Genomic DNA, 18671 nt, shown 5'->3' on the forward strand with positions numbered 1-18671 from the left:
CCCAAAACTCAATAATTTCATCCGTAAATACATCAGAATGTATCTTTAAAAAATTAGGGAATCTTCTTTTTAATATAACGTAAAACTAGTTTTCTTATCTTAACAAATTATTATTTATAAATTATTTAGAATTCAAATTTCCATAATAGTCTCATAAATATGTAAGCATATATGTGTATGCATGTTAAATAGAAACACATATTTTTATATGTGAAAAAAATATATATATACACACACATATTTATGTCGTGTTTAATCCTCTTCAATCATGAAATCAACATTTCCAGGCGTTTCTCAGAAGTCCTTATATACCAAGATACACTTCCATTTCTATGCATGAACACTGTATGTATCAAGAAATGTTACATGGATTAAAAATATTCTGTACTCTACCAAATGTAGGAAACCTTGAATTAAATAAAATTTTAAAAATAAAAAACCTTACTTTTCAAGACAAAAACCGCAATTACTTTTGCACCAACCCAATAAGTAAGAGTTCCTTTCATCTAGGAATTCTCAGACCTTTTAATATGTTAAATGTTTAAGAAATGATAAAAGAGGAGATAATATACAGAATTCATTACAGTTAACCTTGGGACTCCATCTTTCTTTCTTGAAGTATTACTAAATGGTAACATTTACTGGATATAATTTTTTCCTAAATCCACAGTATTAGAGAATTTCTGACAATATATTTTATATTTGAATGTTTCTTAAACAGAAATTTCAGGTTCAAGTTTTAAAAGCTAAGGGAACATTTGTCAAAGCATGGTCTCTGGACTAACTATATCAAAATCAATTGGAGAAGCCTGATAAAAGGACATATTCAAGGTCTAGACATACTGAATCAGTATTTCTGGTGCAAGCTGAGGAATTCACATTTTGAACAAATGCTCAGGAAATTCTTACACATGCTAAAATTTTAAAACCACTAGATCAAACTTCTTACAAATGGCTAAGGAATATGCAAGAAGAATAGAATGATATGAAATGAAAGTGAATAAGTAACCATTTGTTTTGTTTGAAAAGACTTAAAGAATCTCAAATTTTTACAAACAATAGAGTCTAGCATAGTCAACTTCCTTCCTTTTTAATTTGTTATAATTCAGGCCCTAAAGATCTTACTGATCCATAAATACCAAGAAGTGTTTCAGTGTCAATGAGCCTCAAGTAACTGCAGCTACTCTACTGGTACATATGCACTCACAGGAAAGGATTGGAATATGGGATCTGAGTGATTTGAAGACATCTCTCAGATGCTTGAGTTTCTTAAGAATTTAAGGTGTATTTAATGAAGGAATTAATGGACTAAAGCCACTGTTCTTTCCACAAAGTGGCATGAACAGTTTTGTATATTTCAACTGCACAAGCACCACTCTCCCAGTCCTTGCAAGTGTGATTTGTGTCTCTGTGGGGTATTCGTGTTAATGCTGGGGCTGAGGCTGCACATGGTTGTAGAATGAACTCTTTGAGAGAGCAATCAGTGGCCTCACGGCTATTAGACAGCCACCTGCACAGGATGAGGACAGGTCTGCCTGTGGTGTGTGGAGAGGATAGAGCAGTTAAAAAGTGTTCTTCTCCAAGCACCTCTTCACCCACACAGGAGGCTACTCCCAGGAGGAACTATGCATCCCCTTTTTCTGGATAATAAGCCTGCTTATGTAGAGCTACTTCTTTTTAAATACAGTCCATTTTTCACACTGCAGATAATGATATGTCATCATATCATTCCTCTGCTTCATACTTCCAATGTTTCCAATTTTTTCAGCAAAAAAATGCATTTCTAAAATTTTTAATTGATGAATAATAATTATATGTATTTGTGGGATATAATGTGATATTTTGATATATGTTTATATCATGTAATGATTAAATCAAGCTGGTTAACACAGCCATCACTTCACATCCTATCATTTTTTGTGTGATGAGAACAATTAAAATCCTAATTGAGTAATTTTGAAATATGTATTACATTAACTATAGTCACCATGCTGTGCCATAGTTCTCTAAAACTTATTCCTCCGATCTGAAACTTGGTACCCTGTGAAAAACATCTCCCCATTCCCCATCCCTCCCTCCCACCAGCCTCTGACAACCACCATGCTACTCTCTACTTCTATGTAAGAATATATTTCTTAGCATGACATCCAGAGCTGGTTTCATGGACATACAATCCAGTCACACACAGCCCTGTGCTGAGAAAGTCCCCATGCTTGAAATGTTCTGCTGTGACTGTACATTTGTGTTTTGTACAAAACACAAATTGGGAGGTAAAATGATTAAGAATTTATTTATAACCTGTGTGTGCATGAGCTGCTGCTGCTGCTGCTTCACCATACCCACATGCATGTGCGGCATCATACGTGAAGCGGCAGGAGCAGCGGCGCATGCACACACAGGTTCACGCCTGAGGACGCAGCAGTCAGCATGCATGCATAGCAGTTGGTGTGAAGTGCAGGTGTGCACATGCATGCCTGGGTAGTCATAGTCCTGGAATCCTGGGGGCATGGGCACATCAGAACCTGGGCCTCTTAGAGGGATAAAGATGATGGTGGTAGCAGCCATAGAAACAACAGTGGATGGCAGCAAAGGCTGCAGGAGGATACTTCAAAAGTAGTCAACAGGAGGATCCAAGGTGGGAGGCCAGCTTGTCCATACATCCCCGGAGGCTGTCTCTGTGGGATTTGCAGAAATATTAACTCTTCAGCCTGAGCACCAGAACAGAAATTGTTAGTGCTCAGGCAATAAACTTTGTCAATAAATTATTGCAAGAGGAAGGCATACACATGGACATTGCAATAAAATCCACAGACTTAGAAATAGAAATTAAACTTAAAGATTATTCCAGTCAATGATAAGAACATTAGTTTTAAATGAAGCTTTGGGGAAACCAATAATTGATGAGTTTTTCTTTGTAACTGAAGATACAAAAAATGGAATGGAAAAACGGGCATTTTGAGTTATATGAAAATCATGAAGTCCCTTTCAATTTCTTGTACAACCTCCACAAGTTACAGTGTATGTCAGAGGAAACATTAAGATTATATTGCATACATTTATACTTAAATTCAGGCTCTCACAAATCAGATTTGTATAGAGTTAAATCTTTTTAGAAAAATATTGATGAAGAGAATCATCAGCTCTAGATGTTTTAACATTTATATTTCAGTGTAATTCATCAGAAACTTATGAATGTTGCTACAGTCTATAAAACAGTCTTAATGGTTTCATAAAACTTGCATCAGAAGAAAGATACTTTGCAAAATAAAAATTTATCAAAAAGTATTTGTGATCTTGCATTTGCCAGGAGTGACTGATGTCACTGAAATTATATCAATTGAAAATGAAGTTGCTAAAAATATAAATTCTGTCAATCTAGTAAATGATTGACCAGAAAAGTAAATGAGAAAATTATATAATCAATCAAGCTATAACCTTAATAAAGTATTATTTATTATATCATATAAAATTATGACACCAAAATCATGCATTTTGTAATTTGTAAGTGCCTGTCATCACTCGTCTGAGTCTTACCCTGATTTTATTGTATAAGTAATAAATTATTTTAAAGCGAAAAGCTTTGTATTTAGTACCTTTAATGACACTTTTTCCTCTTTTGCAAAAAAGTTACCCCACACTTTCATTTTGCCCTTGGACCCACAAATTATGTAGCTGAGCTTAATTACATTTGTGGCTTATATCTTGAGCATGGCTATGGTCCAACTTCATCTTCTTCACTTTCACTCCTGAGTTACTCTTTGTTCAATCCTATCCTTTTCAGCAACATGGTTGCACTGAATCTGTCCATCACAGTTCTTTTTCACATAGTTCCTCTGTGAATGCTCTTGCCTGCATAGGAAATCTAGTTTCCTCTCTACCTGCTACCTTTATCCAGCTCATTACTACTTGCCTTTTACTTCTCAGCTAAAACAGTTATTTCTCAATAAATTGATCTCCTCAGGATCTGCCAAACATTTCAAAAAAGTCAATTCTAGTATATGGTGCTTATCACACATTACTGTATAGTAATTAATATGATTTGATTCATGCTAGCTTCCTTCTGTAGACTTTCATCTCTGTGAAGGAACACTCCTTATCTTTCTGATTTGCTGCAGGATTTTTTTTTCCCTCATTTTTTTCACCATCGTGACTCCAGTACTTAGCAGATGATTGGACATATATTACATGCTCAATAAATATTAATTACAAATGAGTTAACTAGTGAAAAATGTAACCGTTATAAATGATGAAATAAACATTTCTTATTCATAAAGCTTTAGTCATTATTACTGTACAACAATGAACTATGTAGATAAGGAATAATTTGTCTAACTTTGCCACTATGTGGTGTCATAAATGGAAGGACTTGCTGTCATTTTTAATGTCTGAAAATTACTTTAATTGCATTATCTAAACTTTAAATCTGGGCAGTTTTGCTCTGTCAACACATCCAATTAGCCAACTTCTCCTCCTACAAATATAAATAAGAAATTTGGGATTTTTTTTTTCAGAGTAACTACAAAAGGAAAATATTTTCTCTAATCCTAAAAATTTTTCTTGGATGCCTGGATATCTTTTACCCTTATTTTGGTTGCATATCTGTGAAGAAGTCTTGGAGTTAAGAATGGACGTAGTCCACAAAACCATTCTTTAAATTTCTCCTTAGATATAATTAGAATATAAAGTGCATGCATCTGGTTATGTGCGGTGGTTAACCCCTGTAATCCCAGCACTTGGGAGGCCAAGTCAGGTAGATCACTTGATGTCAGGAGTTCGAGACCACCTGGCCACATGGTGAAACTCTGTCTCTGCTAAAAATACAAAAATTAGCCTGGCGTGGTGGTGCATGCCTGTAATCCCAGCTACTCAGGAGGCTGAGGCAAGAGAATCGCTTGAATCTGGTAGGCTGAGGTTGCAATGAGCTGAGATGGCATCACTGTACTCTAGACTGAGTGACAGAGCAAGACTCCATCTCAAAAGAAATAATAAAAATAAAAAATAAAAAGTACATGCATCTAATATAAATATAAAAAGGATTTTAAATAATAAAAAATGAAGACATATCTGATATAGATTAAGAGTTTGATTTTCTCCATTATATTCATATTCAGAAGTATAGTATATGTTTTTATTTTTCTATGGCTCTTTTGTCAATATGTACCTTAAAACCCAAAATTATTACTTCCTACTTTCTACTTCTAAATATTTATGAATGAAGAAAACCATTAAAAATGTTTAAATGGTCAAATAATAATTAAACATTATATTGGTAAAATGCAGTTGCACATTAATCAATGTGAACGTATAAATACAAGCTCAATGTTAATTTGGTTTCTTGAGCAGAATGAAGAAGCTAGAAGAAAGTGAAGCTTTTAGTCCATTTCTGAGACAGCTAAACTTTATCTTATAAATGACTCATAGAGAAAGAGATTCTCCAGGGTCATTTCACTATTTTTAAACTTCTTCATGTACAATATCTTTTTTACAATAACTTGCCTAAAACCTTTATTCTTAAATGTAAATCTTTCAAAACATTTTATCCTTGGTAAGATGGTACATATCTAAATCCAAATATTTGTCCAGGGCCCCTTCATAGGTATTGAGTTTCCCTTTAATCAATTCTCAACACTCTGGAATCAAAACTTTATTATAAACAAAGTAGTCAAAAACGATCTACATTGTGAATCTCTTTTAATCTGAAGAAATATAGGACTCTCAAGTACAACTGGCACACCCTGGGATTGTCATTGGAAATTTTGGTCAGTGAGATGCTAGATCTTGTAGAACAAAGATTGACAAAGAAGCCAACATTTCTAGAGGGAAGGTTTTTAAGATGGATGAATAATTTTGACAATGGAAAATCTGAATTATAAAAGAGAAAACTTCCATCTTCCCTATTCATGTTGCATGTTTAACAAAAAGAAAATTATATCACAGCTATGTAAAGATAGAATAAATATGTTGCATTCACCCTCTTAAATATAAACCTATGACTAAATCTCTACAGAAACTATGGTGTTCATTATCTCAGAAACATGGTTTGTCTCATAATATGTGAAGTTAAAAGAGAGTATTTAGAGCTGATTCCAGTGTGTCCGTTGTCATGTTATGACTAAAATGTTAGAATAAAATATAACAAAAACAATGCAGTGTATTCTGTACATATGGAATGCCATTTTTTAAGGTCTACAGTTTTCTGTAAACTATTTTCATATAAGGTGTGAATATAACTATATTTTTAATTTTAGTATAAGTAATAAGTTACAATAATAAATACAGGATATTTAAAAACAGGCAATAGAATATTTCACACTGGACATTGTAGAACTCCAGGTTGTGTTTATATAATTTCAAATGAATGAAAAAGTATTCAGAAATATGTATTTTATAACCATAGGCTAGCATCTCATAAGCTTTAAAAAAATTTTTTTTTTCTCAACAGAGAGAACTATCATTACCGTCCCACCTTCCAAAATGGATGTTACAGTTGGCGAGAGCATAGTGCTGCCATGCCAGGTGTCCCATGACCCCTCCATTGAAGTGGTATTTGTATGGTTTTTCAATGGAGATGTCATAGACTTAAAAAAAGGAATGGCTCATTTTGAAAGGATCGGAGGAGTAAGTTACTGAAATTGTTAAGTGCTTAATAAAATGAATCAAGTCTTTTATATGAATCACCATTTTTCATAATTACTCTCTCCATCTTTGTTTGTATGAACAATCACTGACTGTTTTTGAAGCCGTATTTGTTTTTGTTTTGGTTTATTTTGTTTTGTGTCTTCTGTAGGAATACTTGTTGTCTAGAAGTAATTATAATAAGGGGGGTAATAAAAGGGTTTAGATACAAGGAACAACAATGATACCAGTATATCTTTTAATTTCAGAGTTGTCTTATGTTTAATATTTATCCAGCTGTAACAATAATGTAGGACTTGTTATATGGGCTTATATTTTTATCCATTTCTCCCTTTCTGTCTGCAGGAATCTGTTGGGGATTTGATGATAAGGAATATTCAGTTAAATCATTCAGGAAAATATCTCTGCACAGTACAAACAACCCTAGAAAGTTTATCTGCAGTAGCCGATATCATTGTTAGAGGTAAGCATAAATGGTGAAAAATTGATCACACTGTTTATTCACAGTCACAATGTTCATGTCTAAATTGTAGACCTCTGAGAAACTACATCATGATATGGAAGTGAGATGAAATCAGATAGATTTTTTATTTTTTAAACCCCAGGACTCCAGGGTATGGGTAGTGTGGATACAGACATGGAATTGTGTAGGATTTGACTATAGTGAACAGTCACACTTGGCAAGCAGTGTCAGTACCTAAAACTTAGACATGTCTTCTGTTTATAATAAATCATTCTTGCCAATCCAGAATCAAATCCACATGCTCCTGTAGTTCTTCATATTAGCTGCATTTACTTGAGTTAGATTTTAAGAGGAATTAAAGATGATGGTTCTCAATTTTTGAGTATAGGTTGATATGCAATCATCATATGCCTGATATTTTCTAATCTCCAGAGGAAGCACTACTACATTAATGTCATTTACCACATAAATGGAATTAATAGAACTTTATCTCTAATAATGTGCTACAAATACATTATGGTCAATATTTTACTTTCTAAGCACAACAGGTAAAAATAAACCATCCTTGTCCCAAATTAATGAATGTGAGTATATCCAGTGTAGTCATGATAAAACATTTTTTTCAAGGTCCACCAGGTCCTCCTGAGGATGTGAAAGTGGAAGAGATTTCCAGTACTACTTCTCAACTAAGCTGGAGAGCAGGCCCAGATAATAACAGTCCCATTCAAATATTTACTATTCAGACTCGGACACCATTTTCTGTGGGTTGGCAGGCTGTTGCTACAGGTGAGTGACAAAAGTGTTTTGGGATACTTTAAAAATAATATTTTAGTCGAATAATTTTAATAAATACAATTACATTTTAAATTAATAATTGTATAATTTTATATAATTATTTGTTTTTGAGTAGTCCCAACTTCGGTTCCTTAGTGTTCCATTATTTTTAGTTCCAGAAATTCTCAATGGTAAGACATACAATGCAACAGTGGTTGGTTTGAGTCCTTGGGTGGAATATGAATTTCGCGTTGTTGCCGGCAACAGCATTGGGATTGGAGAACCAAGTAAACCATCAGAATTGTTAAGAACTAAAGCATCAGGTAAAGAATCGATGTGTTCTAAAAATGTGAAAGATTTTGTATGATACAGTTCTTAAAAGAAAACAAGTCTTCTAATACTTTTGGCTCAAAATTGTTTGACAGTAAACGAGTGGCTCTCATGTTTTAATTTTTACGTACACAAGACAAGGTGTATTTTCCCCAAGTAGTAGGTTCAGTAAGAGACGATTGCCTTTAAGCAGAGTTCTTAAGAAACTGTGTTTGCATCACATCTATTTTCCAGTCAAAATTCAATAGAGAATCTGTAGATTTGTATATGCAAATGAGTTACTGCTTGTTTCATTAAAATGTTGTAGCCAAGAATTAATTGAGACTCTGTTGGTGCAGTCAGCCATATGTTTTCATCTATTTCTCAACTCTGACCTAGTTGTAGCTTCATTGAGCAATAGTATAAATTTTTTTCCATGCAAATGAGGTAAATCCTAAACTCATTTAACAGGAGCACTAATTGAGCATTAATTGGTTCACTGAACAGCAGAACACAAGAATCTGGCTCAGATACCATGCCTTCTTAAGCTCTTTTCAATGGATCCTCTTTGTTCCACTCCAACTTTCACATCCAGGGTGACATTTAATCTGCTAGCTGTATGTAGCCCACAAAGTTCACATTCTTATACAGTCACATAAACAAAGGATCACTTTGTTGTCTCTGGCTTAATTAACAAACACAAATTACCTTATTAAAGTGTGCACAATTTTCAGAAGTCAATAAATCAATCCTTAAACTAAAGATAATGTTAAATGTTTATCATAGAATTGGGGCTAGAAAAAAGGACTTACTTGACAGTGATATCATCCAATTAAATCACGCTAGAAACTTACAGCTGAAAGGAAATCCCTTCATTTTACAGAAGAGGAAAATGAAGACCTGGATATTAGCTGGTTGTTTGTGACAGAACTAGGATTTGAATCCAAACTTCCTGATTTTTACACCCAGCATTCTCCACAAAAGAGGATCTTAATGTAGATGAGCAATAGATTAGCCAAAGAAAGTGTGTAAATATAGAAATTCCCAGGCCCTCCTATATATCCCCTGGATCAGAATCTTCAGGTGTTGCCCATGACTCTGGATATGAGCTTTAGTTTCAGGTTGTTTGTTTACCATTGATTTATATTTTGGTAGCTTTGGACAGCGTTGAGAGAAACACTTACATTTTCATAGCTAAGTTTGTGTGCCACCTTCTAACCATTAATACTCTCTTGTTTCAGTAGCAGAATGAGACTGGTGATATTCATACCTATTGAGTCAAACTCTACTGATTGAAAACCTACTGAGTCTCTCGTCTCTCTCTCTGTCTCTCTCTGTCTCTCTCTCTCTCTCTCTAATATCACCAAAGACTAACTTGTTCTCAATATGGTTTTAGGTTTAAGTACAATTAATTTGAAATTGAATGGAGAAAGGAATTTTCTATTTCTCAGAACACTGGGAACTTTGTAGAAAGTAAATCAAAATATAATTTAAAACACTTTTCCTTATACAGCTAAACTATGCAAAGGTCCTGAGATAGTGTGCAGTTAGTCACTGTAAGCTGTCAAGCACTATAAATTCAGCAACTCTGTAAAATCCACTCTGATTTACATTGCTTTTGATCAAAGGCATTGGAAGACTTAGAAAATAAGGTTTAGGTTCACATAATTTTTTTCTAAAAAATTATGAAGATTAAAGCTGGAAAAGTTAAGGATAAATTTAAATATGAAAAGGTATATCTGAAAGGTGCAATTTTGAAGAACAGTCAGATTATCATATGACTATTTTCTGGTCATGTTTATAGAGCTAAACGTCAGTATGAAATGGAAATAAATAAAATAAGTAATCTAGATTTATTTAGATGGTTTACATAGTGGAGAAAAGTTTGAAATGAGGAATTAAAATTTACATATTTTAATCCCTTACTACCAATCCCCAGACATATCCTGGTGCTTCCTCAACCAACCACCTTTCACATTGCTCAAAAATGGTCCAGTATAGACAATTTCATGTAATTCCACATTTAAAAAGCATACCCTGCTGATTTAGCCATTGTCACAGATTTAGGATACTTTTTGTCATTATGTCAAGAAAAATAATGGTTTTAAACACTTACACATGTGTAAAGTAAAACCTCATTCTCATTGGACACTACAATACCGTATATACACTCAGCATCTCCTCAGTTTTACAGTTTCTATGAACTATTATTCATTGTATTAGTCCTCACAAGGATATAGAGTTGAAGGGCATACTTTTTTAAAACTCATCAAAATTACTGGTTTCTGAATCCTCTACCACAGAGCCTTAGATCCCAAGAAATAAATAGAAAGAACCTCTTCCAATCACATTCTTGACAGGAGAAAAATCTGACTTTGCAAGTGAAAAGTTGGAAGAAAATCCCTCTTATTCTCTCCTGAGAGATTTGAGATTCTAACCAGGAGTTTTAAAACAAGAATGTATTTATTTACATATTTTTCAATATTTAATTTTAAATGTTAAAATATCCTGATGACTAATAAAAAGAAAAACTATTTTAGTTTGTTTATTGAAAAAAAAATTAATTATTATACTGCCTCACTAACTTGTTTACAGCACAACTGTATAATTAGGCACTAAATCAGCAGTGTCACTGTTACCATCTGAATGGAACATCATTTTGCCAATTAGTAGATGATGCATAATAATGTCAAATGCCCGATGTTACTCAATTTTTAATTAATTTTGGAGCCAGGGTGCTCATGTATCAAACACAACTGTGTCCTCTCTCTTGGAAATTTGGATATGTGTAAACATAATTTAAGTTCATTAAAAATGCAAGACTCTCACAATATGCCTGTGTGAGATTTTGAAAGGTGAAATTCAAAAACAAAATTCTTCCTGAAGAAGATGTACTTTAATAATTGCCATCCCACATCTCTCTTGGTTGCTTTTAGTCCCTGCTGTGGCACCAGTAAACATCAATGGAGGTGGAGGAAGTCGGTCTGAACTCGTCATTACGTGGGAGGTAATTTGCTGTCCAACTGAGTTATTTTGAAGAAAAGAGATTTAGTTGGCCAGGAAGAATACTGAAAAACAAAAAGATTTATTTGATCACTATTGAGAGCATATAAAAATATATGGTATAAAAATACATCATTCTGATGATGAATTATTTAGAGGAGGTATTAGGAACTTTTCTCATTGTGAGACAGTATGACGAACTCAGCACACTTTTCTCCCAAATACCTGAAAAACAACTTCAATATCTATTGAGGGTGGGTCAGTAGCATTTACATTATTGCTTGATAAACTAGACATTCTTTGATTTATTACCTGTGGCACTGTTGTATTGTGAATAAGCTGAGCTCAGTAGACTGTAGGCAAAAAATTATTCTTGTCCTAACACTGCTCTTTACATCTGATCAACTCATTCTTCCCCACATCTAGATGAAAGCTTAGGCACATGGAATAGATTTTGTGGTCATTTTTATTACCCATTAACATATAGGCTCATTTTTTCACTTATTACAAATTTCAGTCTGGTGTATACACTTCAAACTGAAGTATAAATGTTAGAATTTAGACTTTCAACCAATTTAAAGTTTCTCATTTTCAGTAGCTCAGTGCCTCAGCCTGAGAATTCAGTAGCGCAAAAGAGAATACATGGTCAGTCCAACTTCTTTCCATTCTGCTCTTTAATTTATCTTTCCCCATTCACAGTGTTACTTCTGGATTCTCCAGAGCTATAGAAGATTGGTGTTGGGAGGGGAAGAGAAAGGAAAAGATCTGGATTGCTGGTACATTTCTAATTTGACTTTGGTGTGCTCTAGGTATGGCAAATTACCAGATGCTGCCATTTCATAGGGTAGGGTTTCTGTTTTATTTATTTATTTTTTATCTGGGAGCTGGCCACTGGATGATCCCCCACCAAGGACTCCCAATTGCAATTCCTTGGTGCAGACCCAACTGGCTGCTGAAGGGTATCAGTTCCTGGATTTTGGTGGTCCATTTCCAGACTCTTCCAGTGAATATTCTCTCTCCTGTAGGTGGTCTTTGTGGACAGAGTCCCCTTTAAGGCTGCCCCTGGATGACCCACTTGCATAGGTTTCACATTTGTCCTCAGCAGACACATACCCTGCTCCATGTTTAGTGGAAGTGCAATACATAACCAATTAGCATCTCTCTTCACTCTGCCACCATAAGCTGTCTGGATCTCTTCCCCACTTTAAGTTTCTCAGACATTTGTCAGTTAAATGAACCTGCATCCCTTATGCTCCAGAAAATGCAAACCGGGTGTTTCTTGCTGTCGCCTACTTCACATGGCTAGGCTATGAGAGAGAACTGGGAACCAGATATGTTGTTCTTTATGGTTATAAATGACAGTGTCAGAAACTAGATGCAACTGCCCTGAAAGTCACCCTTTCCCCTGGATATCTTGTTGCATGTTGACATTACAGGCCAAGAACAGTGCTTGGAATGTGGTCCACCCTCCATGAACACTTGTTGAATGGAAGGCAGTGTTTTCAGAGAGCTGGGACTCTCAGAGGCCAGAGAGAGGGGGAAGCCCTATTTTTTCAAGCATTTACAGGATTTCAGATGCCACACAGAGAGTTTCATATCATTCAGTCCTCACGATAATGCTATAAGGTGGTTACACCACTTTCAGGTAAGAAAACTGAGACTTAGAAATGTGACATCATTGGGCAGAGAAGCATTTGAACACAGGGCTTTCCCTTTATGTTCTTTTACTGTATCCTGTATTACAATCCCAGTTGTCTCCATGCAATGTGATGGCTCAGGGTGGGCCTGCGTCCTTGAGTATCTACCTTAGGTAGTAAGTTAGCCATATTATACTTGCTACTCCAAACGTATTTCCCATAAAACATCGACTTTCAAGTGAGTCTACAAGAGAATTGTTTGTGAGTAGTTTATTTAGGTTTCCATATTCATCAAAGCCCGAATACGCATTATCATCATAGTGTACAGGAAGTTTTGCCTGACTTAATAACTTATTTTGTTCTCCTCCTTGGTCAGAAATTCTGAAAGGTCGGTGTTGCAATTGCTTGTACACAGTCTATAATGAGGACCCAAATGCTATGCATATCATTCTTAAATAGAGATGAGCATGAATTACAAAAAATTTCTGTCTTTCCACAATTTATAATGTCCTTTCTCTTTAAGGCAAAGTTACACAAACCATGGCCTATGAGACAAATTTGTCCAGTTTCCTGTTTTTATAAATAAATCCACCCATAGCTACATCCATTCTTTTTCATGTTGTGTATTGCTGCTTTCTTGCTGTTGCATGAGACCATATATCCCACAATGCTTAAAATATTTACTATCTGGTAGCAACAATGGATCCTAGGGTCTACAAGAGTGATGAAGGGAAGGGCAAGGGTTGAAAAACTTGCTGTATTGATGGATACTGTGCTCACTACCTGGGTGATGGGATCCATTGTACCCCAAACCTCAGCATCACAGAATATATCCATGTAACAAACTTGCACATGCACCCCTTGAAACTAAAATAAAAGTTTTTTGTTTTAAGTTTACTCTCTGGCCCTCTACAGAAAAAACATACTAACCCCTATTTTAAAAAATTAAACTAAATTAAATCCACTTCCTCTGTGTGTGTGGTTTTCTTTTTTTTTTTTTTTTTTTTTTTTTTTTTTTTTTTTTTTTTTTTTTTTTTTTTGAGGGGGTTGGATATCTGATATGCAGATACTTGCTTAAAGTAAATTAGTGAATTCAGTATCCCATTTATCACTCATATTTGACATTATGTACAGGTAGATACTGAGCCAACTTCTTCTGATGCCCAACTTCTTTGGGGAATAAGTTATGTATATTTAGGAGAAGATTCAGACATTAGTATGAATCATACATTAGTATGAATCTGAGCCACCAGAATGCAGGTAGTAATTCCTTCAATTTAATGAACTCTATTAAGTAGCTTCTCTGTTCCTATCGGTGGAATACAAAAATGGATGAGAAAATGTCTGAATGCTCAGAAGCATACAGGACAGAATGGTCTTAACCCAGCCTGGAAGGAAATCAGGAAAGACACCATCAGAACTGAGTATATCTGAACTATGTTTTGAAAAGTAACTTTGAAGTAGAGAGGCCACTCCAGGCCAATGTCACTCCTGTTGTAGTTGAAATAGTACCTGTTGGACTTTGCAAAGCACTGTGGGACACAAAACTGTTCTAAATTCAGTCACAATCTACTATTATGTTTTATAAGTGACAGCTTTAATGATTATCCTTCATTTAGGCACCCTATGGTATAATCTGCCTGAACTGAACTAAATATCTTCCCCGTGTTTTCCCCAGAGCCACACAGTAAATGTAGATTTTGTGTTTATTTGTTTTGTTTTGGTTTGTTTCCAATAACCTAGACATAATATCAAATTTTTAGAATATAGCAACGGCTAATTCCTTTTTAAGGGCATGTTTATTCATTATTTTATCATAATGTTGTATACTCTCAAATGCTTCCAGGTTTGAGGTGCTTGTGGTGAATGTCTCATAAATATGACTACAAAATTAGGTACACAGGATAAAGCACTGTAGAGTAAGAGATACATACCTACACTGAGGGTTGGCATAGTTTTTATTTAAAGGGCCCGACAGTAAAAATATTCAGTCTTGTGGGCCACATGATCTCTTTTCTAATGTCTCACTGCTTTTGTAGCTCAAAAGAGCCACATACCACTTACAAACATATAGGTGTAGGCGTGTCTCAAAAACCTTTATTTTCAAAACCAGCTGCATGCTACATTTGCTAGAAGTACATAGTTTTGTTGATTTGTAGTCTGTACTGAAGATTTGGTTCTTATAGACACTGTGGTTGAGAATTTAATTATTAGTTTATCAATTTTCATAGATTTTACTCCCAGGAGAATTTCACAATTTCTTTATTTTACTGAGCACTTTCTCCACTTAAAGAAAACTCTTTTTCTGGTCTTGTTAAATAACTATATATATTTCTTAATCATTTGACTCTCTGTTCATGTAAGAATAAAAGGAAGTATCGAAAGAAGTCTCTTTTTTCCCCTCTAATATACATATGTGGGACTCAGATCTTTCTTGAGAGAGCACCATGAGAAATATTAATTGTACTTGACTAACAAAAACAGAACTCCCCTATTTAGGTAGATGAACTGACTAAGCATCTTGATTAAATCTGAGATCAAAGAAACTTCAGAAATGAATCAAATGCTCTAGCAAGTAGCTTCCATTCTTATAAATTTCTTCCATGCCATTCAAAATTAACTGTTTTATTTCTAGTCTCCCTATGAAAAAGAAGAGAAGCATTAATATGAGGAAATACTTTGTTTCCCCAGATGTCAGAAACAGCATTTTTCTTCCTCTTTTCACTTTCTGTATTTGTTAGACTGTTCCACATGGCAAGAAATAGAGACCAGCTCAGGTCATCTCGGTTAATGGGGATTCATTTAAAAGCTACATGGGAAGTAATGAGGACAGGAAAAAGTCTCAGCAAGCAGGTAGGAAGGTCAAATGAAGAACCGGAACATCGTTCATCACTGCTCTGGGCACTCGAGCACAGGAGCTCTAGCCAACCATCAGCAGCCCCTCTGCTGATCCAGCCCTGGCTTGAATAGTCTCTCATACTTATGCCTCAGTTCCTCCCATTTCCTTTACTTCCAGTTTTCTACCTGGCTGCCAGCTAATTTGGATCTCCTCTCTCTAATTTACAGCATCTATTTTCTCTTAGCTTCTATTGTCTCACTGTTCCTGCTACTGTATGTTCTCTACTTTTGCCTGCTCTGTGTATATCTATTATTGTTCTGCCCCCCACCATGTTTCGTATGTAGACTCTATGAGAGGAATTGACCAGGTCTGTTAGTCACCACAGAGTACAGAGATTCTGCCCTCATAGATACTCACCAAGACGGTGCCTGTGGTGCTGGTGCTCATGAATGGGTGCTCACATGGGTTCCAAGTGGCAGGATAATGTGATTGATAAAATAAATGGACTCCCTCGAATAAAGAGAAGCTCTGAAATGGAGTTGTGGACATGAGGGACTAGAAGCGCTGTGTCCTGTCAGGTGTTGCCTTTATTAGTCTGTCAGAATATTTATTTAAAAAAAAAAAAAAAAGCGAAACATTTTCCTTGGGAAAAACCAAATAAATTCCACTGATTTTTCAATACAAGTCTCTTGCAATCAGGAGATCTGTTGGTCTAAATTCAAGTACAGATTCACTTTAATTTGCTAAGTTTATGTGATTGTTTATAATTTTTAGTATCTGCAGAGTACCGGGGAAATATTATCTATTTCTATTTTGCTATTTTAGCAATTTTAGATTTGAAATGTATTTTATAGAATCTGATCTTTGTGAGAGGCAACAGTTCGTTTTTTCATGTGAGGGAAAATGCACACATGTCACTACCAATGAAGATGTATGCCAAAAAAATGATGGGAGGTCTTATATACTTTTTTAAAGAAATACTCTATGCCTTAAAGCATATGCTATTTCACAATAATTCCATTACACATGTCTTACAAAAACTTGTTTAAAATGTTGTGAAAGGAAAACATATCTAGTCTTGAAATAAATAGTTAATGAGTTAATTTGTGCTGGGTTTAAAAATTCATATCAAAACCACATTTTAGTGTGTATCATAAAATCTTCTAAACTGTTTTATTATAATAATTTGTGAATGATCAAAGAAAATATATAAATATGTAAAGCTTGTTTTATATTTCTATCTGAAAACTTAAACTATTTATCTGAGTATTTTTAACTGGGATCATTTTTCTAATTGGCATTCCAAATTAAAGTGTTTTTAATATATCATTAAACAGAATAAATATCTGTATTTGTCTCTATGGAAGAAATGTGAAGTAATCAATAAGTATTATAGTAGCTTAATAAAATATTTTTGCAAATACTCAGTGATTGATCACATTCTGCCCAAGTCAATTCCAGAAGAACTACAGAATGGGGAGGGATTTGGATATATCGTCATGTTCCGGCCGGTGGGCTCAACAACCTGGACCAAGGAGAAAGTAGCATCTGTGGAATCATCAAGGTTTGTTTACAGAAATGAAAGTATCATCCCACTCTCTCCATTTGAAGTCAAAGTGGGTGTGTATAATAATGAAGGAGAAGGATCCCTGAGTACTGTGACCATTGTCTACTCTGGGGAAGATGGTAAGTTGTCCTCAGCTCTGGTTTTCTTTGAGACCCTATGCATAGTTTGTGTTCCCTTGTTCCATTTTCAATGAACCACTCTGCTAAAGATGGCTATGTCTTTCTCTGGATGGTAGAACCTCAACTGGCCCCAAGGGGAACTTCTGTCCAGAGTTTTTCTGCTTCTGAAATGGAGGTTTCATGGAATGCTATTGCCTGGAATAGAAACACTGGAAGAGTGCTGGGCTATGAGGTAATCAATGGATTTCACAATAGCTCCTATTCAACAGTCCTATCCTACTAGCCTTTTGTTAGCATATGATAATGTGTGTCTAAAGCTGAAGCAGGGAATGAAGTTGAGACAAGGTAGGTGAGCCTCCACATTGGGGCTTAGACTGGGATGTTTCTTGTCCTTGCTCAAGACAGAATTCAAGAGTGAGCCAGTGGTAAAAAAAAAAAAAACAGAAAATAACAACAACAAAAAAAACCCAGCTTTATTGAGGCAGCAGTGTTATAACTTCAAAATTGCTTTTGCAGAGCAGGGCTACCCCACAGGCAGTGTTCCAAGAGAGTAGCAGCTTGAAAGCAGTTCTACAGTCATATTTATACCCACTTATAAGTTAATTGCAAATTAATGGGTGAGTTACTCAGATTTCTAGAGTGAGTTACTCTAGAAATTAATGGGTGAGTTACTCAAGTTTCTAGAAAAAGGGTGGTAACTTCTAGGTCATTGCCATGAAAAGGGGTGGTAACTTCCAGGTGTTGCCATGGCAGTGGTAAACTGACATGGAACTGGTGCGTGTATCTTATGAAGAGGTGCTTTAGCCTCTTCCCTGTTTCAGCCAGTCTTCAGTCTTGTCCACAGTAAAGTCCTGCCTCCTCTCTCAAAGTAAGGGAGATATTTCTAGGTAATTCAAAGCAAACAAATTAACAAATAGTAGCCATTTTTAAAGGCATACTGGTTCAGTACACGTAAGATAAGTAAGCTCTAGAGATCTGCCATACAACTGTGCACACAGAGTCAACAATAATGCATTGTACACTTAAAATTTTTCAAGAGGACAGATCTCATATTAACTGTTCTTACCACAACAACATTTTTCAAAAGTGATCAGGTGATTATATGATTAATTATTAAAATTGCAGTCATTTTTTTTTTCCCTTGGTAAGAGGTAAAGTCTGCTCCTCAATCATCTTACACCATGGAAAAATTTCATTGAGAAACCTGCTCCGCAAATTGCAGTATAACTTGAAAAGATGTAATCATCTCAGAAAAGGCAGTTAAGTAAAGAAAAAAAATACCTAGATTGTCTTGAGTCTGCTATTTTTAGTCTATGAAGAGTAA

At 35.1% G+C, this 18671-nt stretch overlaps 1 protein-coding gene across 11 annotated transcripts in view; it reads left to right on the top strand.

Annotated features, from left to right (window-relative positions):
• CNTN6 (contactin 6) overlaps window positions 1-18671 on the top strand; it is a 304648-nt gene that overhangs the window by 272096 nt on the left and 13881 nt on the right. For all 11 annotated transcript variants that reach the window (XM_010370744.2, XM_010370742.2, XM_010370743.2 and 8 more), the window contains 7 exons: window positions 6443-6618; window positions 6982-7099; window positions 7727-7885; window positions 8047-8196; window positions 11119-11189; window positions 17113-17347; window positions 17464-17579. In XM_010370744.2, the coding sequence (XP_010369046.2) occupies window positions 6443-6618; window positions 6982-7099; window positions 7727-7885; window positions 8047-8196; window positions 11119-11189; window positions 17113-17347; window positions 17464-17579 (1025 nt within the window). The remainder of the gene's footprint in view (window positions 1-6442; window positions 6619-6981; window positions 7100-7726; window positions 7886-8046; window positions 8197-11118; window positions 11190-17112; window positions 17348-17463; window positions 17580-18671) is intronic.

The sequence above is a fragment of the Rhinopithecus roxellana genome, chromosome 1, assembly GCF_007565055.1.
Source record: "Rhinopithecus roxellana isolate Shanxi Qingling chromosome 1, ASM756505v1, whole genome shotgun sequence".
NCBI classification, from domain to species: domain Eukaryota; kingdom Metazoa; phylum Chordata; class Mammalia; order Primates; family Cercopithecidae; genus Rhinopithecus; species Rhinopithecus roxellana.